Source organism: Hylobates moloch, unplaced genomic scaffold (genome assembly GCF_009828535.3).
Source record: "Hylobates moloch isolate HMO894 unplaced genomic scaffold, HMol_V3 SCAFFOLD_6, whole genome shotgun sequence".
Classification (NCBI taxonomy): domain Eukaryota; kingdom Metazoa; phylum Chordata; class Mammalia; order Primates; family Hylobatidae; genus Hylobates; species Hylobates moloch.
In genome coordinates, this window is record NW_026652281.1 from 109395809 (window position 1) to 109412750 (window position 16942).

At 45.5% G+C, this 16942-nt stretch overlaps 1 protein-coding gene across 1 annotated transcript in view; it reads right to left on the reverse strand.

Annotated features, from left to right (window-relative positions):
• Positions 1-2236: 2236 nt before the first annotated feature.
• Positions 2237-16942, reverse strand: part of SF3B3 (splicing factor 3b subunit 3) — a 50841-nt gene continuing 36135 nt past the window's right edge. Inside the window, exons 16-26 of the mRNA XM_032157865.2 lie at positions 14585-14707; positions 13402-13556; positions 11139-11313; positions 9918-10123; positions 9664-9820; positions 7667-7792; positions 6701-6913; positions 5743-5841; positions 4754-4897; positions 3335-3439; positions 2237-2863 (exon numbers count right to left, since the gene is read on the reverse strand). Of these exons, the coding sequence (XP_032013756.1) occupies positions 2723-2863; positions 3335-3439; positions 4754-4897; positions 5743-5841; positions 6701-6913; positions 7667-7792; positions 9664-9820; positions 9918-10123; positions 11139-11313; positions 13402-13556; positions 14585-14707 (1644 nt within the window). The 3' untranslated portion in view covers positions 2237-2722. The remainder of the gene's footprint in view (positions 2864-3334; positions 3440-4753; positions 4898-5742; positions 5842-6700; positions 6914-7666; positions 7793-9663; positions 9821-9917; positions 10124-11138; positions 11314-13401; positions 13557-14584; positions 14708-16942) is intronic.

Genomic DNA, 16942 nt, shown 5'->3' on the forward strand with positions numbered 1-16942 from the left:
GAGAGAAAGAGAGATTCCGTCTCTAATAAACAAAAAGACAAGAATTTAGGACCAGGCGCAATGGCTCACACCTATAATCCCAGTGCTTTGGGAGGCCAAGGCAGGAAGATTGTTTGAGGTCAGGAGTTCGAGACCAGCCTGGGCAACACAGGGAAACCCTGTCTCTACAAAAGTTTAAAAATTAGCTGAATATGGTGGCACACATCTGTATTCTCCCCTACTCTGGAGGCTGAGGTGGATCGCTTCAGCCCAGGAGTTCAAGCCTCAGTGAGCTATAATCACTCCACTGCACTCCCGGCTAGGCAAGAGAGTGAGACTGTCTCTAATAAAATTTTTAAAAAATTAAAAAATAAAACAGAACTTAGGAATTAAAAAAAAAATTGAAAGCCAGACGGATCCCATCCGAATGCCTTAACATTTCTGGCTTTCCTCTAACAAGCTCAAGAAAGGCAGCAGCGTGGGAACAGCACACATTCTGGGGACCAGCACTCTCCCTGTGAGACGAGCCTTTTCCAGCGCGTGCCGGCAGCTGTCTCACTAGCAATACATTTACACTAACCAAGAAAAGCAACATTCCAACTAGAACCCCCCTCCTCCAAAGGAATGCTATTCTTGGCAAGAGATCTTCCAAAGGAAACATCTGCAGAACCTCTGCCCATAAGGTCAGGGGAAAGCTGAGGCAGCTAAAAACTTTTCAGTCCTAGGATCCAAGTCACAAGGGCTTAGCAATGGAACAGGATGGAAGCAAATCCAAGGGCAGATCCCTCTGACTGAGTTCTGCAGCAGCCTCTGATGGGTCTTGCCAGGGCTGGAGAGAGGTCTCTAGTTACCTCATTGCTCAATCAAACCACAGGAGTCAATCAGGTCCCCTTAACAATTACACAAATGGGACTTATCATTGAGTCACATCCAATCAAATTTTAAACTTTTGGAGGTCCTGCAGCAACTATGAAAATTCCTTTCCACATATTCAAGCCCAAATCCTTGTCCTAGCCCTTCCTCTTATAGAGAACAAGCAAGCTGATGGGCAGACTTCCAAAGGAAGCTCGGTGGTGACAACTCCTGATTCCATAGATTAGGTTTTCCTTTCTTACATAACCCCCTACCTTCTGTACGGAGTTTATGTATTTCAGTCGAACTTGAATTAGAAAAGAGGGGAGGAGCTGCTCAAATATCTACGCTGAGTTCCTCAGATGACTGCATGTCAGTATCACACAATTTGATAGAATGGATTTAGGGCCACAGGAAAAAATGAGCCCTGAAATTAGGTTTTCAAAATCTAATTCAGAACTACTGTCTACTATGCAAATTCATGAGCTAAGTGAGAAAAAAGCATGTTATTTAGGGATTCGATTCCTGGCAAAATCTGGGTCTCTCTTGACTGATCTAAAACCAAGTCATGATTCAAGAGATACTTAGTTCCAGGAGACAGTGTCACAGTGTCAGGAACCCTCTGTGCTGGGCTCTGGGAGGTTCAGATTGTATCCCACCATTCCTGATTCTAACCCAGTGCTCACCAGATCATTTGCTCAATTTAGGTGGCTGAGCACATGCAGACGAAAGAATATTTTACATTGTGAAGTATCGAGAACAGTGAGCTCGCTTCTCCAGGTTCAAGGCGCAAGGACAGCCTGGAAGATGAGGACTTCCTACACAACTAAACAGGAGGAATTCTCAGGGGTGGGCTGGAACATTTCTGGAACTGGGCCTCTTCCACCTGACAGGCTCTCATTATACCCTAAAGGCCTTCTGGAACCCACCTGAGATGGGTGCTGCAGACAGGCCCCACATATACACAGTTCTCAGGGGCAGGGCATTATCTAGGTTCTTCTGTACTGACCCTTCCTATGGTCCTATAGAGCCAAAGATCTCTTTAGGTGCTGTATCAGTAAAAGGGGCATCTGCTAAGACTCCCCAGCTGGAATTCATGCTAAAATCCCCATACTAACATCCTCGGAGTAGAAGAGGAGGAAGAATCAGCCACCTTTCCTCAATACTCAGTGGGAAGAGGGGTGGGTATCCACACGGTTATTGAGGCCATGTTTCATCAGCACAGCAAAAAGAGCCAGGAAAAAACAAAGAAACCACCACAGACCTGGGGGTGGGGAGCCACAGAGTGCCGCAAGTCCAAGTAGGCACCTGGAAGGAAGGAGTCTACTCAGTTCTTCCCGCTCTAACTTGAACTCAAACCTCCCACCTACATCCTCATCTCCAGAACAAGACACATGGACGCCAGTCACCTTAAAAACTAGGTTTCTATTTCTGGTTAGATTCTAGAGCAGTGGAACTCAGGAGGGATACTATACCCTACCCAGTCCCACCACAGCCTGCCTTCCTTCCTCCCACAAAGATAACATTATACAAAACTGTATTTACAGGAAAACCAGTTAAAAATTAAGGGTGTGTGCAAAAGTAGACAGGAGAGTCAAGACATATCAATGTAGGGACAGCTTTGGGGAATGGGGAACTCGGGTTCCACACTGGAACCTGGGGTTGTGTATCATGTACCAGGTGGGGAGAAGTGTAGCAAATCTCAGTGCCAATTTGAGGGGAAGCCAGTCATTCCAGGAGAAGAGCTAAGGGGAAAGAGCTGTTGGCTTTTATAATGCAGTCTTAATTATCCAGTCACCCTCCTGCCACATGGCAGAAGCCAGATGGCAGTGATGGTGGTGGGGGAAACAAAACACACAGTCTCTGGCAAGCCCCACAGGGAAAGGAGGGCTCAGAAGGCATAGCGGGTCCGGATATCCTCAAGTTTCTTGGACACCTCGGGTGGGGTTCGGTCCAGTTCTTCAGAGACGTTCTTTTGTTTGTTGGGTTCCATGGAATTGAACTGCTCACAGAGGTCTCCATCAATCACATTCTAAGATATGGAGAAAGCAGAAGGAAAAAAAATGGTGAGATGCCCAAAGAAAATGGCACATGCTAAAGAAGCACTTGTAGGGAAAGCTGTTTTTTTTTAGTTTTTGAGACAGGGTCTCACCCTATCATCCAGGTTGCAATGCAGTGGGATAATCTTAGCTCACCGCACTCTCAAAATCTGGGGCTCAGCCTCCCAACTGGCTGGGACCACAAACGTGTGCCACCACGCCCAGACCGGGAAAACTTTTTATTCTCCACTCGATACTTGAACCCCACTTGTAGATCCAGGAACACTATCTTAAGTTGACTCTTGGTACTCAGAGTTCAGATTGGCAGAAGCAGGTGAAGCCTTTGCTTTGGCTGTGATCTGCCCTGAGGGGAGCACCTTCCCTGGTACTATTCCCATCAGTCCACTCCCTGTGCTGCTCCTTTCTCAGGATCTCCCTTTTCAGCTCAGATTCCCCCAACCTACCTTCACAGGGAAGTAGTAGGAGCGAAAGCTGAGGTGGTCCCGCCCACAGAGAGGGGGATGTTCAGACCGCAGGTGCATTTCCACATGCTGGAAGAAGTCATGGTCCTGGCAGAAGAAACAAAAAATCTGTCACTGAGAAGTGATTTCAACTAGTCTAGAGTTTCCAAAAGCACAACGAACAGACAAGCCATTCATTTTTACTACACAAACACACGGGAAATATCTAATCACTTTCTGATAATCCCAGGTTTTTCTGCTACAACACGATAGTTAAAACCCAAAAGGAGACCACATGTTGTCTGCAGTGCAAGAGAGAATGCCACACATAAAGAATGGTTTGTGAGGTCAGATTCCTGATCCCAACTTCCTTGGCTGGAATAAAACATGCCGAACTCTGACAAACCTAGAGTTGATTCTATATGGCGGTGTGTGCCCCAGGAGGGATCATCCCATCAATCCTGGCAATACTAGTCTGTGGAGTCCGGTTCTAGAGCTCTGGGTTCAGGCTAACCCTGTAAACTCGCATCAGACTGAAGCAAACCCTAGGACAGTATAAAAACAAACGGCCCGGCTGGGCGCAGGTGGCTCATGCCTGTAATCCCAGCACTTTGGGAGGCTGAGGCAGGCGGATCACGAGGTCAAGAGATCAAGACCATCCTGGCTAACACGGTGAAACCCCGTCTCTACTAAAAATACAAAAAATTGGTCAGGTGTGGTGGCTCAGGCCTGTAATCCCAGCACTTTGGGAGGCCAAGGCGGGCGGATCACAAGGTCAGGAGATCGAGACCATCCTGGTCAACACGGTGAAACCCCGTGTCTACTAAAAATACAAAAAATTAGCCGGGCGCAGTGGCGGGCGCCTGTAGTCCCAGCTACTCGGGGGGCTGAGGCAGGAGAATGGCGTGAACCCGGGAGGCGGAGCTTGTAGTGAGCTGAGATTGCACCACTGCACTCCGGGCTGGGCGAACCTGGGAGGTGGAGTTTGCAGTGAGCCGACATCGCGCCACTGCACTCCAGCCCGGGTAAGAGTGAGACTCCGTTGCAAAAACAAACAAACAAAAAAAAACAAAAAATTAGCCGGGCGTGGTGGTGGGCGCCTGTAGTCCCAGCTACTCGGGAGACTGAGGCATGAGAATGGCGTGAACCTGGGAGGTGGAGTTTGCAGTGAGCCGAGATCGCGCCACTGCACTCCAGCCCTGGTAAGAGTGAGACTCTGACGCAAAAAAAAAAAAGAAACCAAATGGCCTTCCCTAGATGTGGGGGAATCAAGATTCCTATCTCCCCAAGTATTTCTGTCACTTTATATTCCCAGAACATTATTAATTATATGTGGGGACAAATGAATTTGACCTCTTAGGTAGATTCAGCACCAAGAAACAACCTTAAAAGTCAAGGCCAGAGTAATGTGGGCACTCTCACCTCATGGGACGTGAATGGCACAAGGATGCCAATTCCTCCAGACAAGGTGGTATAGACAAGTGATTCTGAGCCTCCGGGGATCAGCGTGGTCTTCTGTAAGGACAGCACCGTCTCCCCGACATGGTAGTTCATGATCACCTCTGCCTGTGAGTCACAAACAGACTAGTGACTGTGTGCACCCTGGACTCCCAAGGGCAAGCAGTGCTCCCTAAGGCACATTTCACCATCTATTAACATCCAAAAATTATTATAGAGGCCAACGTGGGAGAATTGCTAGAGCCCAGGATTTCAATACCAGCCTGGGCAACACAGTGAGGTCTCGTATACCCATACCCACAAAATCTGCCAGGTTTGGTGGCATGTACTGTAGTCCCAGCTACTCAGGAGGCTGAGGGGGAAGGATCACTTGAGCCTAGGAGGTGGAAGCTGCAGTGATCTGTGATTGTACCACCACACTCCAGCCCGGGCAACCAAGTGAGACCTTGTCTCAAAAACAAACAATAAATCCAAAAATTATTAAAACCTATACTTTAAAATTCTCACATTTACTTAAAGCTTAATGCCTCATAAAACATGCTAAAGTTACTGTTCATCATTTCTTAAACAAGAACCATTTTGTTAAATTTATCAAGCTTGCCATAAAAAAAAGGAAAACACAAAATTATAGAAAACAGCAATCACTAGGCTTGTCTTCTAAAATAGATTTGCCCGAAAGTCCAGAGATGTTCTATTAAAGCAGCACATGCCTACAGGAGAAAGTAAAGCCCAGGACACACCTCAGAGCAGAGGACTGGGAATGGACTCTCTCTAAGGAACTCATTACTCTCCAAGGAGATTTTTTGCAGATTGGTTAAGAAAGGACTGTGGACGGACAGCACTCAGCACAGTCGCGTGCACTGTGAATAATTCACCAAAAGCAATTTCTTCAGTGAGTACAACAGGAAAAGTGCTAAGCAGTGTCCTCCCTGGGGCCCATTCTGCAATCTTACCTTCTGGGAGGCCCCATTGAGCAAGCCACGGTCCCACAGGGCTTTGTTTCCTGTAGGGTCCTCATCTACTTCATCGTTGGTGTTAGGTGGGAGCCTCACCTACAAGGAAATGACACAAGTCACACTGCTGGGGCCCGGACCTGCTCACCTGGGTCACCAAGCAACAGGTCTGGCCCAGGTCCTTGCAAGTAAGCCACAGGGGCACTGCCTAGACAGAGGCCTGAGCCCATGTGTCCTGCACCTGCTCTGGCGGGCAGGAGCTGTGTCTGAGAACCAAGAAACTGACAATAATCGACCCATTAGCAAGAGTTTAACACAGCTAAGGGTAAAACCAAAACCACACAACATAGACAACAGACGTTCCAAAGTTCTTATAAAACGTAAAAAGAAATATCAGCCATTAGTTCAAACTAAACCTATCATTAAATCATGTTCAATAAAGCCGGGCGCGGTGGCTCACGCTTGTAATCCCAGCACTTTGGGAGGCTGAGGCGGGCGGATCACGAGGTCAGGAGATCGAGACCACGGTGAAACCCTGTCTCTACTAAAAAAATACAAAAAAATTAGCCGGGCGTGGTGGCGGGCGCCTGTAGTCCCAGCTACTCGGAGAGGCTGAGGCAGGAGGATGGCGTGAACCCGGGAGGCGGAGCTTGCAGTGAGCCGAGATTGCGCCACTGCACTCCAGCCTGGGCGACAGGGCGAGACTCCGTCTCAAAAAAAAAAAAAAAAAAAAAAAAATCATGTTCAATAGGGAGGAGGGAGATAAACCAGAGAGAAAAATCCAAAAGACTAGTAAGAAGGCTTAAAGAACAGATTGCCTGTAGAGTTAGCTTTAGTAGGATGGAATTTAATATCCATTTTTACTTCTCAGATTTGATTCATCTTTGGCTTTACCCACAAGAAACTGAGCCAGCTTTCCTACACATCACTGTAACCCAAGTTAACAATATCAACTCACCACACATATGTTGCCAAACTTGTCTGCCCCAGCCACAGTGTCATAGTCCAGGAGGCTGGCTGTAGTGACCCATCGGGGGTAGGTATCATCAGCAAAGATGATAAGCTGGTTTTCATTACGCTTGTAGCGAACCCAGATGAAACTTTCTTGGACGTCAGATACAATTACCCTATGTCCAATAGTCTGGATCCCAGAGATATAATTGGCAATATGCTGGGAAAAACAAAGACAATGTGATGGTGGGTGTAATCTTGGGGTTCAGAACCCAAAGAAAGTCCAGCTTTCTGTATGACATATGTAGGGTCAGCAGAACAGCAAATACCAAAAACCAGCAGTTAGCAATGAATTCTAGGTGGGAAAAAGAGCCAAATAGCTTTTAATATAGTGCAAATATATGCCTAACCCTCACATTTCCTTTCCTTATAGAAGCTAGCAAGACAGAAAGCTAGTTCTTGTTCGGTAAGTCAATAAATGAGATCCCTCTACTCCTGCTCCTCTCAAAACTCAAGGGCTGGTGTGGTGGCTCACGCCTGTAAACCCAGGAATTTGGGAGGCCAAGGCGGGCGGATCATGAGATCAAGAGCTAAGAGACTAGCCTGGCCAACATGGTAAAACCCTGTCTCTACTAAAGATACAAAAAATTAGCCAGGCGTGGTGGTGCGCATGTGTAATCTCAGCTACTCAGGAGGCTGAGGCAGGAGAATCGCTTGAACCCAGGAGGCGGAGGTTGCAGTGAGCCGAGATCACGCCACTGCACTCCAACCTGGGCAACAGGGCGAGACTCCGTCTCAAAAACAAACAAACAAAAAAATCAAAAAAACAAGTGCATAATTCTGAAGCTGGAATTGGGGTAACACAACAAGTCCTAATAAAGATAAGATTTTAAAACTCAATGCCCACCACCCCACCAATGCCCCTACCCTTGACACATGAGCTAGATCGCAGCACCAATGCCAGCACACTTACCTTATTCTCACACTTTCGGAGTAACTTCTTCTTTCCCAGGTCATAGACACGCAACAGCTTCCCCACACCAATCAACACCCTCCCCTGGAATGGGGCAATGGCAGCAGGGACCTCTTCCACAGGAGTCTATAGAGGAAAAGCAGGTAATACAGCTATTATAAATGCCTGCCAGACACAGGCCCCACCTCTCTGCCCAGAAATGCCTGCTTCCACAGGAGCCTATCATTAAGAAACACACCAGTGAGCTTATTTTGCTAATGAATCAGGGTGTTGGGGTGAACAGGCCCCGCATGCTGCATTCACCCAGCAGAGGGATCAATGCTATAAGTGACAAGAAGTTCTGGTACCAGATGACTGCTGCCCAGAGCCTGTGCTAGGTTTAACTGGCCTCATGAAATAATAGCGAGGCCTTAGTAGCTAAGAAGTGACTGTAATTTGTGGAGGGACAGGAAAGACATGCTAGTGAAAAGTGACATCTTTTTTTTTTTTGAGACAGAGTCTCACTGTCGCTCAGGCTGAAGGGCTGTGGCAGGCGCAATTATGGCTCACTATAGCCTGGACTTCCTGGGCTCAGGTGATCCTCCCACCTCAGCCTCCCAAGTAGCTGGGACTACAGGCATGTGCCATCACGCCCGACTAATTATCTGTATTTTTTGTAGAAACTGAGTTTAACCACATTGCCAGGCTGGTCTCAAACTCTTGGGCTCAAGTGACCTGCTTGACTCGGACTCCCAAAATGCTGAGATTACAAGCGTGAGCCACTGTACCCAGCCTAGTGACATCTCAGTTGTAAAGGAGAGACAAATTTAATATGAAAAAGGGTCTATGAAGTATTTCTTAGAGGATACTCCCCTTATGGTAGGGTTGAAGGAATCCATATGCTGTCAGTGTGGAGAGGAGAATATTCTTTTTATTTTAAAAATTATGGTAAAATAGTCATAACATAAAGTTTACCATCTTAATCCTTTTTTTTTTTTTGAGACAGAGTCTCGCTCTGTCGCCCAGGCTGGAGTGCAGTGGCGCAATCTCGGCTCACTGCAACCTCTGCCTCCCGGGTTCAAGCGATTCTCCTGCCTTAGCCTCTGGAGTAGCTAGGGTTACAGGCGCCCACCACCATGCCTGGCTGATTTTTTATTTTTAATAGAGACGGGATTTTACCACATTGACCAAACTGGTCTTGAACTCCTGACCTCAGGTGATCCGCCCAGCTCAGCCTTCCAAAGTGCTAGGATTACAGGCGTGAGACATTTTTAAGTATACACTTCAGTGGCATTAAGCACATTTACTGTTGTGTAACTATCACCTCCAGAATTTTTTTCATCTTCCCAAACTGAAACTCTGTACCCATTAAACAGTAACTTCCCAGAGAATGCAGGTGGAAAAGAATATTAAATCTTTTTTTTTTTTTTTTGACAGTCTCACTCTGTCGCCCAGGCTAGAGTGCAATGGCACAATCTCGGCTCACTGCAACCTCCGCCTCCCGGGTTCAAGCGATTCTCCTGTCTCAGCCTCCCAAGCAGCTGGGATTACAGGTGCGTGCCACCATGCCTGGCTGATTTTTATATTTTTAGTAGAGACAGGCTTTCACCATGTTGGCCGGGCTGGTCTCAACTCCTGACCTCAGGTGATCTGCCTGCCTCGGCCTCCCAAAGTGCTGGGATTACAGGCATGAGCCACTGCGCCCAGCCAGAATATTAATTATTTAAACTGCTGAATTTTGGTCACAAATTGTTGCCTGCTTATTAAAACAGTAAGAAAGGGACCAGTTCAATGTGCATCTATCTCCCCATTATGGATGGTTAGCACAAAGCCTTCCTGTGGAATGCACAGGCACAAGAACATCACCGCAGCTAGAAGGCCCCAGCATTTTCCACGTGCTGGTAAGAGAGAGATAGGAATCAAGGAGCTGGTCCCCAAAGACCTGATCCATAACATAAGCAAAAGTGAGAGAATTCAATGGGACTTAAGATCTAGGAGAACCACTGGCTGATTCCTACCTTGTGCAAAAACTCCAGTTTTTCCCCATTGTTCACAAGCTTGTAAGTATAGACGAAGCCCCCTGCCACAGATCGGGGGTTTAGTATCAGGTCCTTGGCCACACCCACCAGCACATACCAGTCTTCACCAGTGTTGGAGAACCTGCACACAGCCACACTACACACAGAATAAGAAGCAAGAGTAAGGCCTTAGTCAAAACCCAGAGAGCTCCTGTTCCAGCCTGCCAAACCCTGGACTGTCCTAAGCTGCTTACCTAAAAGCTGCCTCATTCTGTTCCAGCTGAACAAGGTCCAGTGTGTTCCCCTGAATGGGATTCATCACCCGGATCACAGAGGCCCACTGCCCATTGCCAGCCTTGGGAGCTCCAAAGATGGATTCAGGGAGGTTTTCATTAAGGAATGCTGCTGCCATCTCTGCGGCCAGCTCCCGCTCATCCTCCCCTGCTGCTTCCACCATTTCCTAAACCCAAAAAAACGAGTAACTGAGTTGGCGTGCTCAGAGGTCGGGGCTGGCTGAGAAGAGGACAGGTAGCAAGAACACTCCAGGGGGTTCTTAATACATAAAGCAGCAAAGTCAGCCATCCCAGCCAGGATTTCCCGACATGAATATTAAAGGGAGAGGTGTATAGACTAGGGAAGACAGAAGATCAAAAAGGGAAATCCAGACCTTGCTAGTTACATATTAGTAGAAAACACCAAAAAGAACAACAGCTGTGACAAATATTGAACTAGTGGCTTGAGAAAAATGACAATGGAAACTCCATTTTTCTATCCAACCCATCTGATTTCCCTTACTAAGACTACTCTGTCTCCACTCTTTAAGGATGAATACAGTTCTACGTGGTTGTAGCTATTTGGTTTTTGCTAAGCAATGAGTTCTAGAAAGAGCTGGTGTTGTGGAGAACATGAAAGCTGTCTCCTTTGGGCCCAAATAAAGGAAATTACAGTCTATTTTGGAAGCTCAATGACGGGAGAATTCTGTTTCAGAGAGGGAACTTAATTGTGAATAAAAGGAGGTCAGAGTATAGTCCTGGGTTACAAGAAAGGCTCTAAAATGAAGTACTTTGGGACAAAGCCTTCTGCTTAAAAAAGCTGAAAAGAGCCTAGATCTTTAAAAACAAAGAATATAATAACAATTACAGGAGTTTAAACTTTTGATAGAGTCTCATGTCCAGAGTGCCACTGGTATGCAGTGGCATGATCATGGCTCACTGCAGTCTTGAACTCCTGGGCTCAAGTGATCCTCCTGCCTCAGCCTCCCAAGTAGCTGGGACTACAGGAGTGCGCCAACACACCAGGAGACCTTTTAACATTTTTAACAGAGGTACAGTTTTGCTATGTTGCCCAGGCTGGTCACGAACTAGTGGCCTCATGCAATCCTCCCACCTCAGCCTCCCAAAGTGCTGGGCAGTTTAAACTTTTCAACATAATTTCACACATCTTTTAATGGAACCCCTGAACGTTAGTCTCACTACCTCTGCCATCTGCTGCTTTCTCTGAGCTTTTGTGGCCTCAGTGTAGGCATTGTGGTCCGTTTCAATGATAATAAGGTTGTTACTCTCAGGGTGGATGACAAATTTCCTGGGTGTGTACTGCAGTGGGAAGGCTACTTGATTGAAGACAGCACCGAGCTTCTCTAACGCCAAAATCCTATGACAAAAAAGCAAGGCAGTTATTTAATACTCATTCGGACCTAGAAATTGGTGTTGAAATAGACTTTGAGCAGTCAGCAAACACATCAATCCCTGGAGCTCTAACGTTGGCATTAGGCAACATTAAACAACAGCCTCCTACTCTAGAAAACTCTGCGATGCAGACACAGCGATCCAGGAAGGGCCTTCCCATTTGGCAACACCCTATCACAATTCACGACAGTTCTCGTTCCTACCAATGAAACACAAACGATTGTCAAAAGTTTTTTTTTTTTAATCACTCCAATGATAATAAAGAGCCCAATCCCAAATTTGTTGTGAAACACTGCAATTACCTGAACATATATGGTATTTGTAGTGATTGTGCTTCATAAAATAAAGTGGATGGCTTTGTGAATAAAAATCACCTCAGTTTACGAAAACTATGACAAGGCAAGAGATAGCAAATAAGGGACCTATAAATTTCTGTCAAATGGGACAGAGAGGCACACATAAGCCAAACTACGTGCAAAATGAGCAGAACCCAGGTACTCTAAAAAATATAGTTACCTGATCTCTAATGATGGAGTTTTATTTGTAATTTATTCTCTACATTAAAAAAGATAGGGGCTGGGTGCGGTGGCTCACGCCTGTAATCTCAGCACTTTGGGAGGCCGAAGCGGGCAGATCACCTAAGGCTAGGAGTTCAAGACCAGCCTGGGCAACATGGTGAAACACCAACTCTATTGAAAATACCAAAAAAAAAGCCAAGTATGGTGGCACGCGCCTGTAGTCCCAGCTACTTGGGAGGCTGAGGTGGGAGAATCTCTTGAGCCCAGGAGCTCAAGACCAGCCTGGGCACCAAGATGAAATCCTGTCTCTATAAAATAAAACACAAAAATTAGCCAGGCATGATGGCATGCACCCATAGTCCCACCAGGTACTTGGAGGTTGAGGCAGAAATAGCTTGAGCCCAGAAGTTGGGGCTGCAGTGAGCCATGATCACACCACTGCACTCCAACCTGTACAACAGAGTAAGACCTTGTCTCAAAAAGAAAAAAATTTAAAAATAAAAATTAAATAAAAAAATAAACTGCCCGCAAGAATTCTGCTTTTATGTCTCATAAGTCACCTTCCCTGATTTAGTTTTGGGGGGAAGTTCTGCTGCTAGGAAAGCCTAAAAATCTGTAGGGATTGTCTAAATCTATAGCAATTCAGGAGGTAGGGGCCACAGATGAGGCTACAACAAGGCTGGCTTAAAAGACAAGGGGAACATTGACAGGCAGGTATGTATGTGGGTGAAGCATTCCAGCACAGGTAGAGATTAAAAAAATATTAAGGGATGTAGAGGATTGCAGGGAGATCAATTCTGCTGGAGCAGAAGACAAATACAAAGATGACGGAAAGAAAAAGGACAATGACCATGAAAAGACCCTGAAAGCTGTTGTAAAGAAATTTTGGGAGCTCATTTGATAAGCAATAGTGATTAATCTATCAAGAGGGCATAGTTTCATTATGAACAGCCAATAGTTATAACCAGGATGTGAACAACTTTGGTGGCTTAATTTTAAAAGCCCCCCAAAACTTGAGGAAGCCAAACTGACTGAGTTATTTTAGGTTCTTTTCCATCTTGCAAAGAATATTACATATACTGCTCAAACCTCACATCAATGTTACCAGGAAGAACAGTTTGGTCAACTTGAAAAAAGGTCTAAATAACTTATATGTAGGTTAAAATTTAAGATTTAATACCGCAAATGACAAGACAGAGTAAGAAAGGTTATCAATGCAGTGATCCAATACTTGCTCTAAAACTAATCCAATGGCAATGCCCTTTTGCTAGAAAACAAAAATCTGAAATCTCAGGAAGATTGGACTGTATTAAAGCTTGGCCTTGAAAGTCTTAACAGAAGCTAAAACACCGAAACTTGGCTCTCAGGTATTAAAATGCTGAGCCAAATGAAGGTTTCAATTGCAACACACAAGCTTCATGGTGAAGTTGGCTCTTTGCCACCTCTTCACAACCTCCTCCAACACTCTGGCAGAACCAGTCTGAGCCCCTGGCAGAAAGGCTTCCTGCGGAGCTTCAGACATGAGACTCACTCACCGCAGGGTGTTGGTGGAGATGGCCACAATGCCCTCAGGACACTGTTCCGAGGCAAAACCCGATGCAAATTCCAGTGTCTCGTAAGACAGGGGGGTGAGATGGAAGCGAGATTGGTAAGAATAGCTCAACCATGAGCGGCTTGACATGGCCAATACCTGAGGGGAAAAAAAAAAACAGCTCCAATAAGGTTTGGGAAAAAATACAAACATGGTAAGCTGACCAAAAGCCCTATCCCCAAATTTCAGTCTGCAGAGTATCCTAAAATATTCTAGAAATCTAACAGGCTATCTTAAGAAAAAGAGGGCTAGAGAGGCACTATGGCTTAGCATATGTGAAAAACATGGGCTATGAGCCATATGATCTAGACTAACCACTTCATCTCTCTAAGCCTGCTTCCACGTGTGTAAAATGAAAATAGTACCACAAGGCTGGACAGCTGCAAGAATTAAATGGAATGAAGGCCAGGTGCGGTGGCTCATATCTGTAATCCCAGCACTTTAGGAGGCCACGGCGGGCGGATCACCTGAAGTCAGGAGTTTAAGACCAACCTGGCCAACATAGTGAAACCTCATCTCTACTAAAAATATAAAAATTAGCTGGGCGTGGTGGCATGCGCCTGTAATCCCAGCTACTCGGGAGGCTGAGGCAAAAGAATCGCTTGAACCCAGGAGGCGGAGGTTACAGTGAGCCAAGCTTGCACCACTGCATTCCAGCCTGGGCGACAGAGTGAGACTCCATCTACAAAAAAAAAAAAAAAAAAAAGAAAGAAATGGAATCAATTAGCACAGTGCCCAGAAACACTAACATTCTTAACTACAAAAGGATACAATGTTTCCCAATCTCTTTCACTTGTAGTAAACTTGACACTGATCTAAGACTGGGATAAAACCTGAGAATTCTTGTGGCTAGTGGTGTCCTAGAGGGGAGGTTTCCAGCCCTATTTGACCAGCCAGAGGGCTAAAGGGATCGATATCTCTACCCAGCTATAACCAAATCATGACATGGTGCCATGGAGCCCCAATGAGGAAGCTCTAGGTTAGGAAACTCAGGACTTCTCACATGAAGGAAACCAATCAAGATGGAGTGGCAAATTAGTGAAAGTAAAGCTCACAGCAAAGATTGTTCTCAGATGGAGCCACTAAAATCTCAAACATGTTGCCTGTCCCCAACCTTCATTACTTACTGCCTCCTGGCCTTGCATTCGGACTCGGAAGAGCTTCACAGGACGGGACCCCAGGTACCGAGTGCGAGTGTCAGACAAATCCCCAGTGACAGGGTCCAAGACAGTCCTCAGCAGCACACCGTTCTAATCAAAAGGAGAGGAGCAGGTGAGGCCTGATGGAAGCTTATCAGCTCTGATGGGAAAACCTCTCCCTTGGCTACTTCATATAAGAAATTAGAGCAGATGGAAAGAAATGACTTCGTTGTTTAAAAAAGATGCTAATAATCAGATAGCCATTCATTCATTCTCCCACTAAATCACTTAATCGATCAAAGTTATGGAGCATCTACTAAGTAAAAACACACTTATTTTTCACTATATCTTCTTAATATTTCTTTTTACCAGGTATGTTAAATCCTTCTTCACTACTGTATATTTCAAATAAATAATTAAATAAACACAAAGACCATGGTCCCTAAACAGCATTTCCTCTTAAAGGAACAAGGTTCCTAAAAGGAATGACTAGTTTGGGGCAGGGGCAAGAATGTTCTAGACACATGTGGGGATACTTTATTATGCAACAAGGCAAGGAAACCCCTACAAATAGTGGAGTCATGTCAAAAGGACAAAGGAACTAACTTCAAATAGAAATTCCCACTTTTCTAGAATGAGTCAATTTACCACCCCCCGCCCCCCTCAAAAAAAAGCCAGGTGAGGTGGCTCACATCTGTAATCACAGCACTGTGGAAGACAAGGAAGGACGACTGCTTGAGGCCAAGAGCTCAAGACCAACCTGGCCAACATAGCGAGACTCTGTCTCTGTTTGAAAAAAAAAAAAAAAAAGTTTTCAGCACAAATGTATAAAAATCCACAAGCTTATGATGTTACTCTATTTTTTTAAATTTTTATTTATTTATTGAGACTGGGTCTCACTCTGTCACTCAGGCTGGAGTACAGTGCCACAATCTTGGCTCATTGCAGCCTCCACCTCCCAGGCTCAAGCAATCCTCTCACCTCAGCTTCCCAAGTAGCTGGGACTACAGGCATGCGCCACCATTCCCGACTATTTTTTGTGTTTTTGGTGGAAATGAGGTTTCGCCATGTTGCCCAGGCTAGTCTCGAACTCCTGAGCTCAAGCAATCCACCCAACTCAGCCTCTCAAAGTGCTGGGATTACAGGTGTGAGCCACAGCACCTGACCAATGTTACTCTAAAAAATAGCAAAAAACCCACTTTACTGGGCCCCACTGAAGGGAATGCTGTGGCCCTCACTCCTTACTCTGAAAACAGGTGAACAATGGGAAAAAAAGTATTTATCCTTTTCCTGTATGAACCGTACTTACAGTAAGCAAAGAAATGATGCGAATTTTGTCTTTAGAATGCCAACTAATTAAATCCAAAAAGAAATAAATCATTTTCCAACCACTAATGAAAGAATGAACCTCGGCAATGTGTGTAATAGCTGTAAGTAAAGGGTTGAGGGAACTTTAACACAGATACAGATAAACATCCCAACATCACTGTGAGTGGGACAACCAGACATTACACACCTCCTGACGTGATGCAACAGGAGTAAACAGCACCACCTATTAAGTATTCCTGTCCCCCTCCCCCAATAATTAAATCTGAATCTAACCAACTTCTTCTTCTGCACTATCCGATACTATAGCTACCCCAAGCCACTTGTGGCTAGTCAGAACTGAGACAGGACCAGGCGTGGTGTCTCACACCTGTAATCCCGGCCCTTTGGGTGGCCAAGGCGGGTGGATCGCTTGAGCTCAGGAGTTCAAGACCAGCCTGAGCAACATGGTGAAACCCCATCTCTACTAGAAACAAGAAAAATTAGCCGGGTGTAGTGGTGCACACCACAATCCCAGCTACTCAGGAGGCTGAGGCATGAGAATCGCTTGAACCCAGGAGGCAGAGGCTGCAGTGAGCTGAGATCACACCACTGCACTCCAGCCTGGGCAACAGAGCAAGACTCTGTCTCAAGGAAGAATTTTTTTTTAAATAAAAATAAATTTTAAAGAGAACTAAGACTGTTAAGTGTAAAGTGCCAAATACCAGATTTCAGACGTGGTTTAAAAGAGAGAGAGAAAAAAAGGTAAAATAGCCCAGCAATTTTTATATTAACTACATGTTAGAATGATTTTAGATATAACAGAGTTAATAAAACATTAAAACTGGCCAGGCACGGTGGTTCAGGCCTGCATTCCCACCAGCACTTTTGGAGGCCAATGTAGGAGGATCACTTGAGGCCAGGAGTTCAAGACCAGCCTGAGCAACACAGTGAGACCCTGTCTCTATTTCTTTTTTTTAAAGAAAAAAAAAAAAACATTAAAATTACTTTTTTCCTGTTTGTGGCTACTAGAAAATTTAA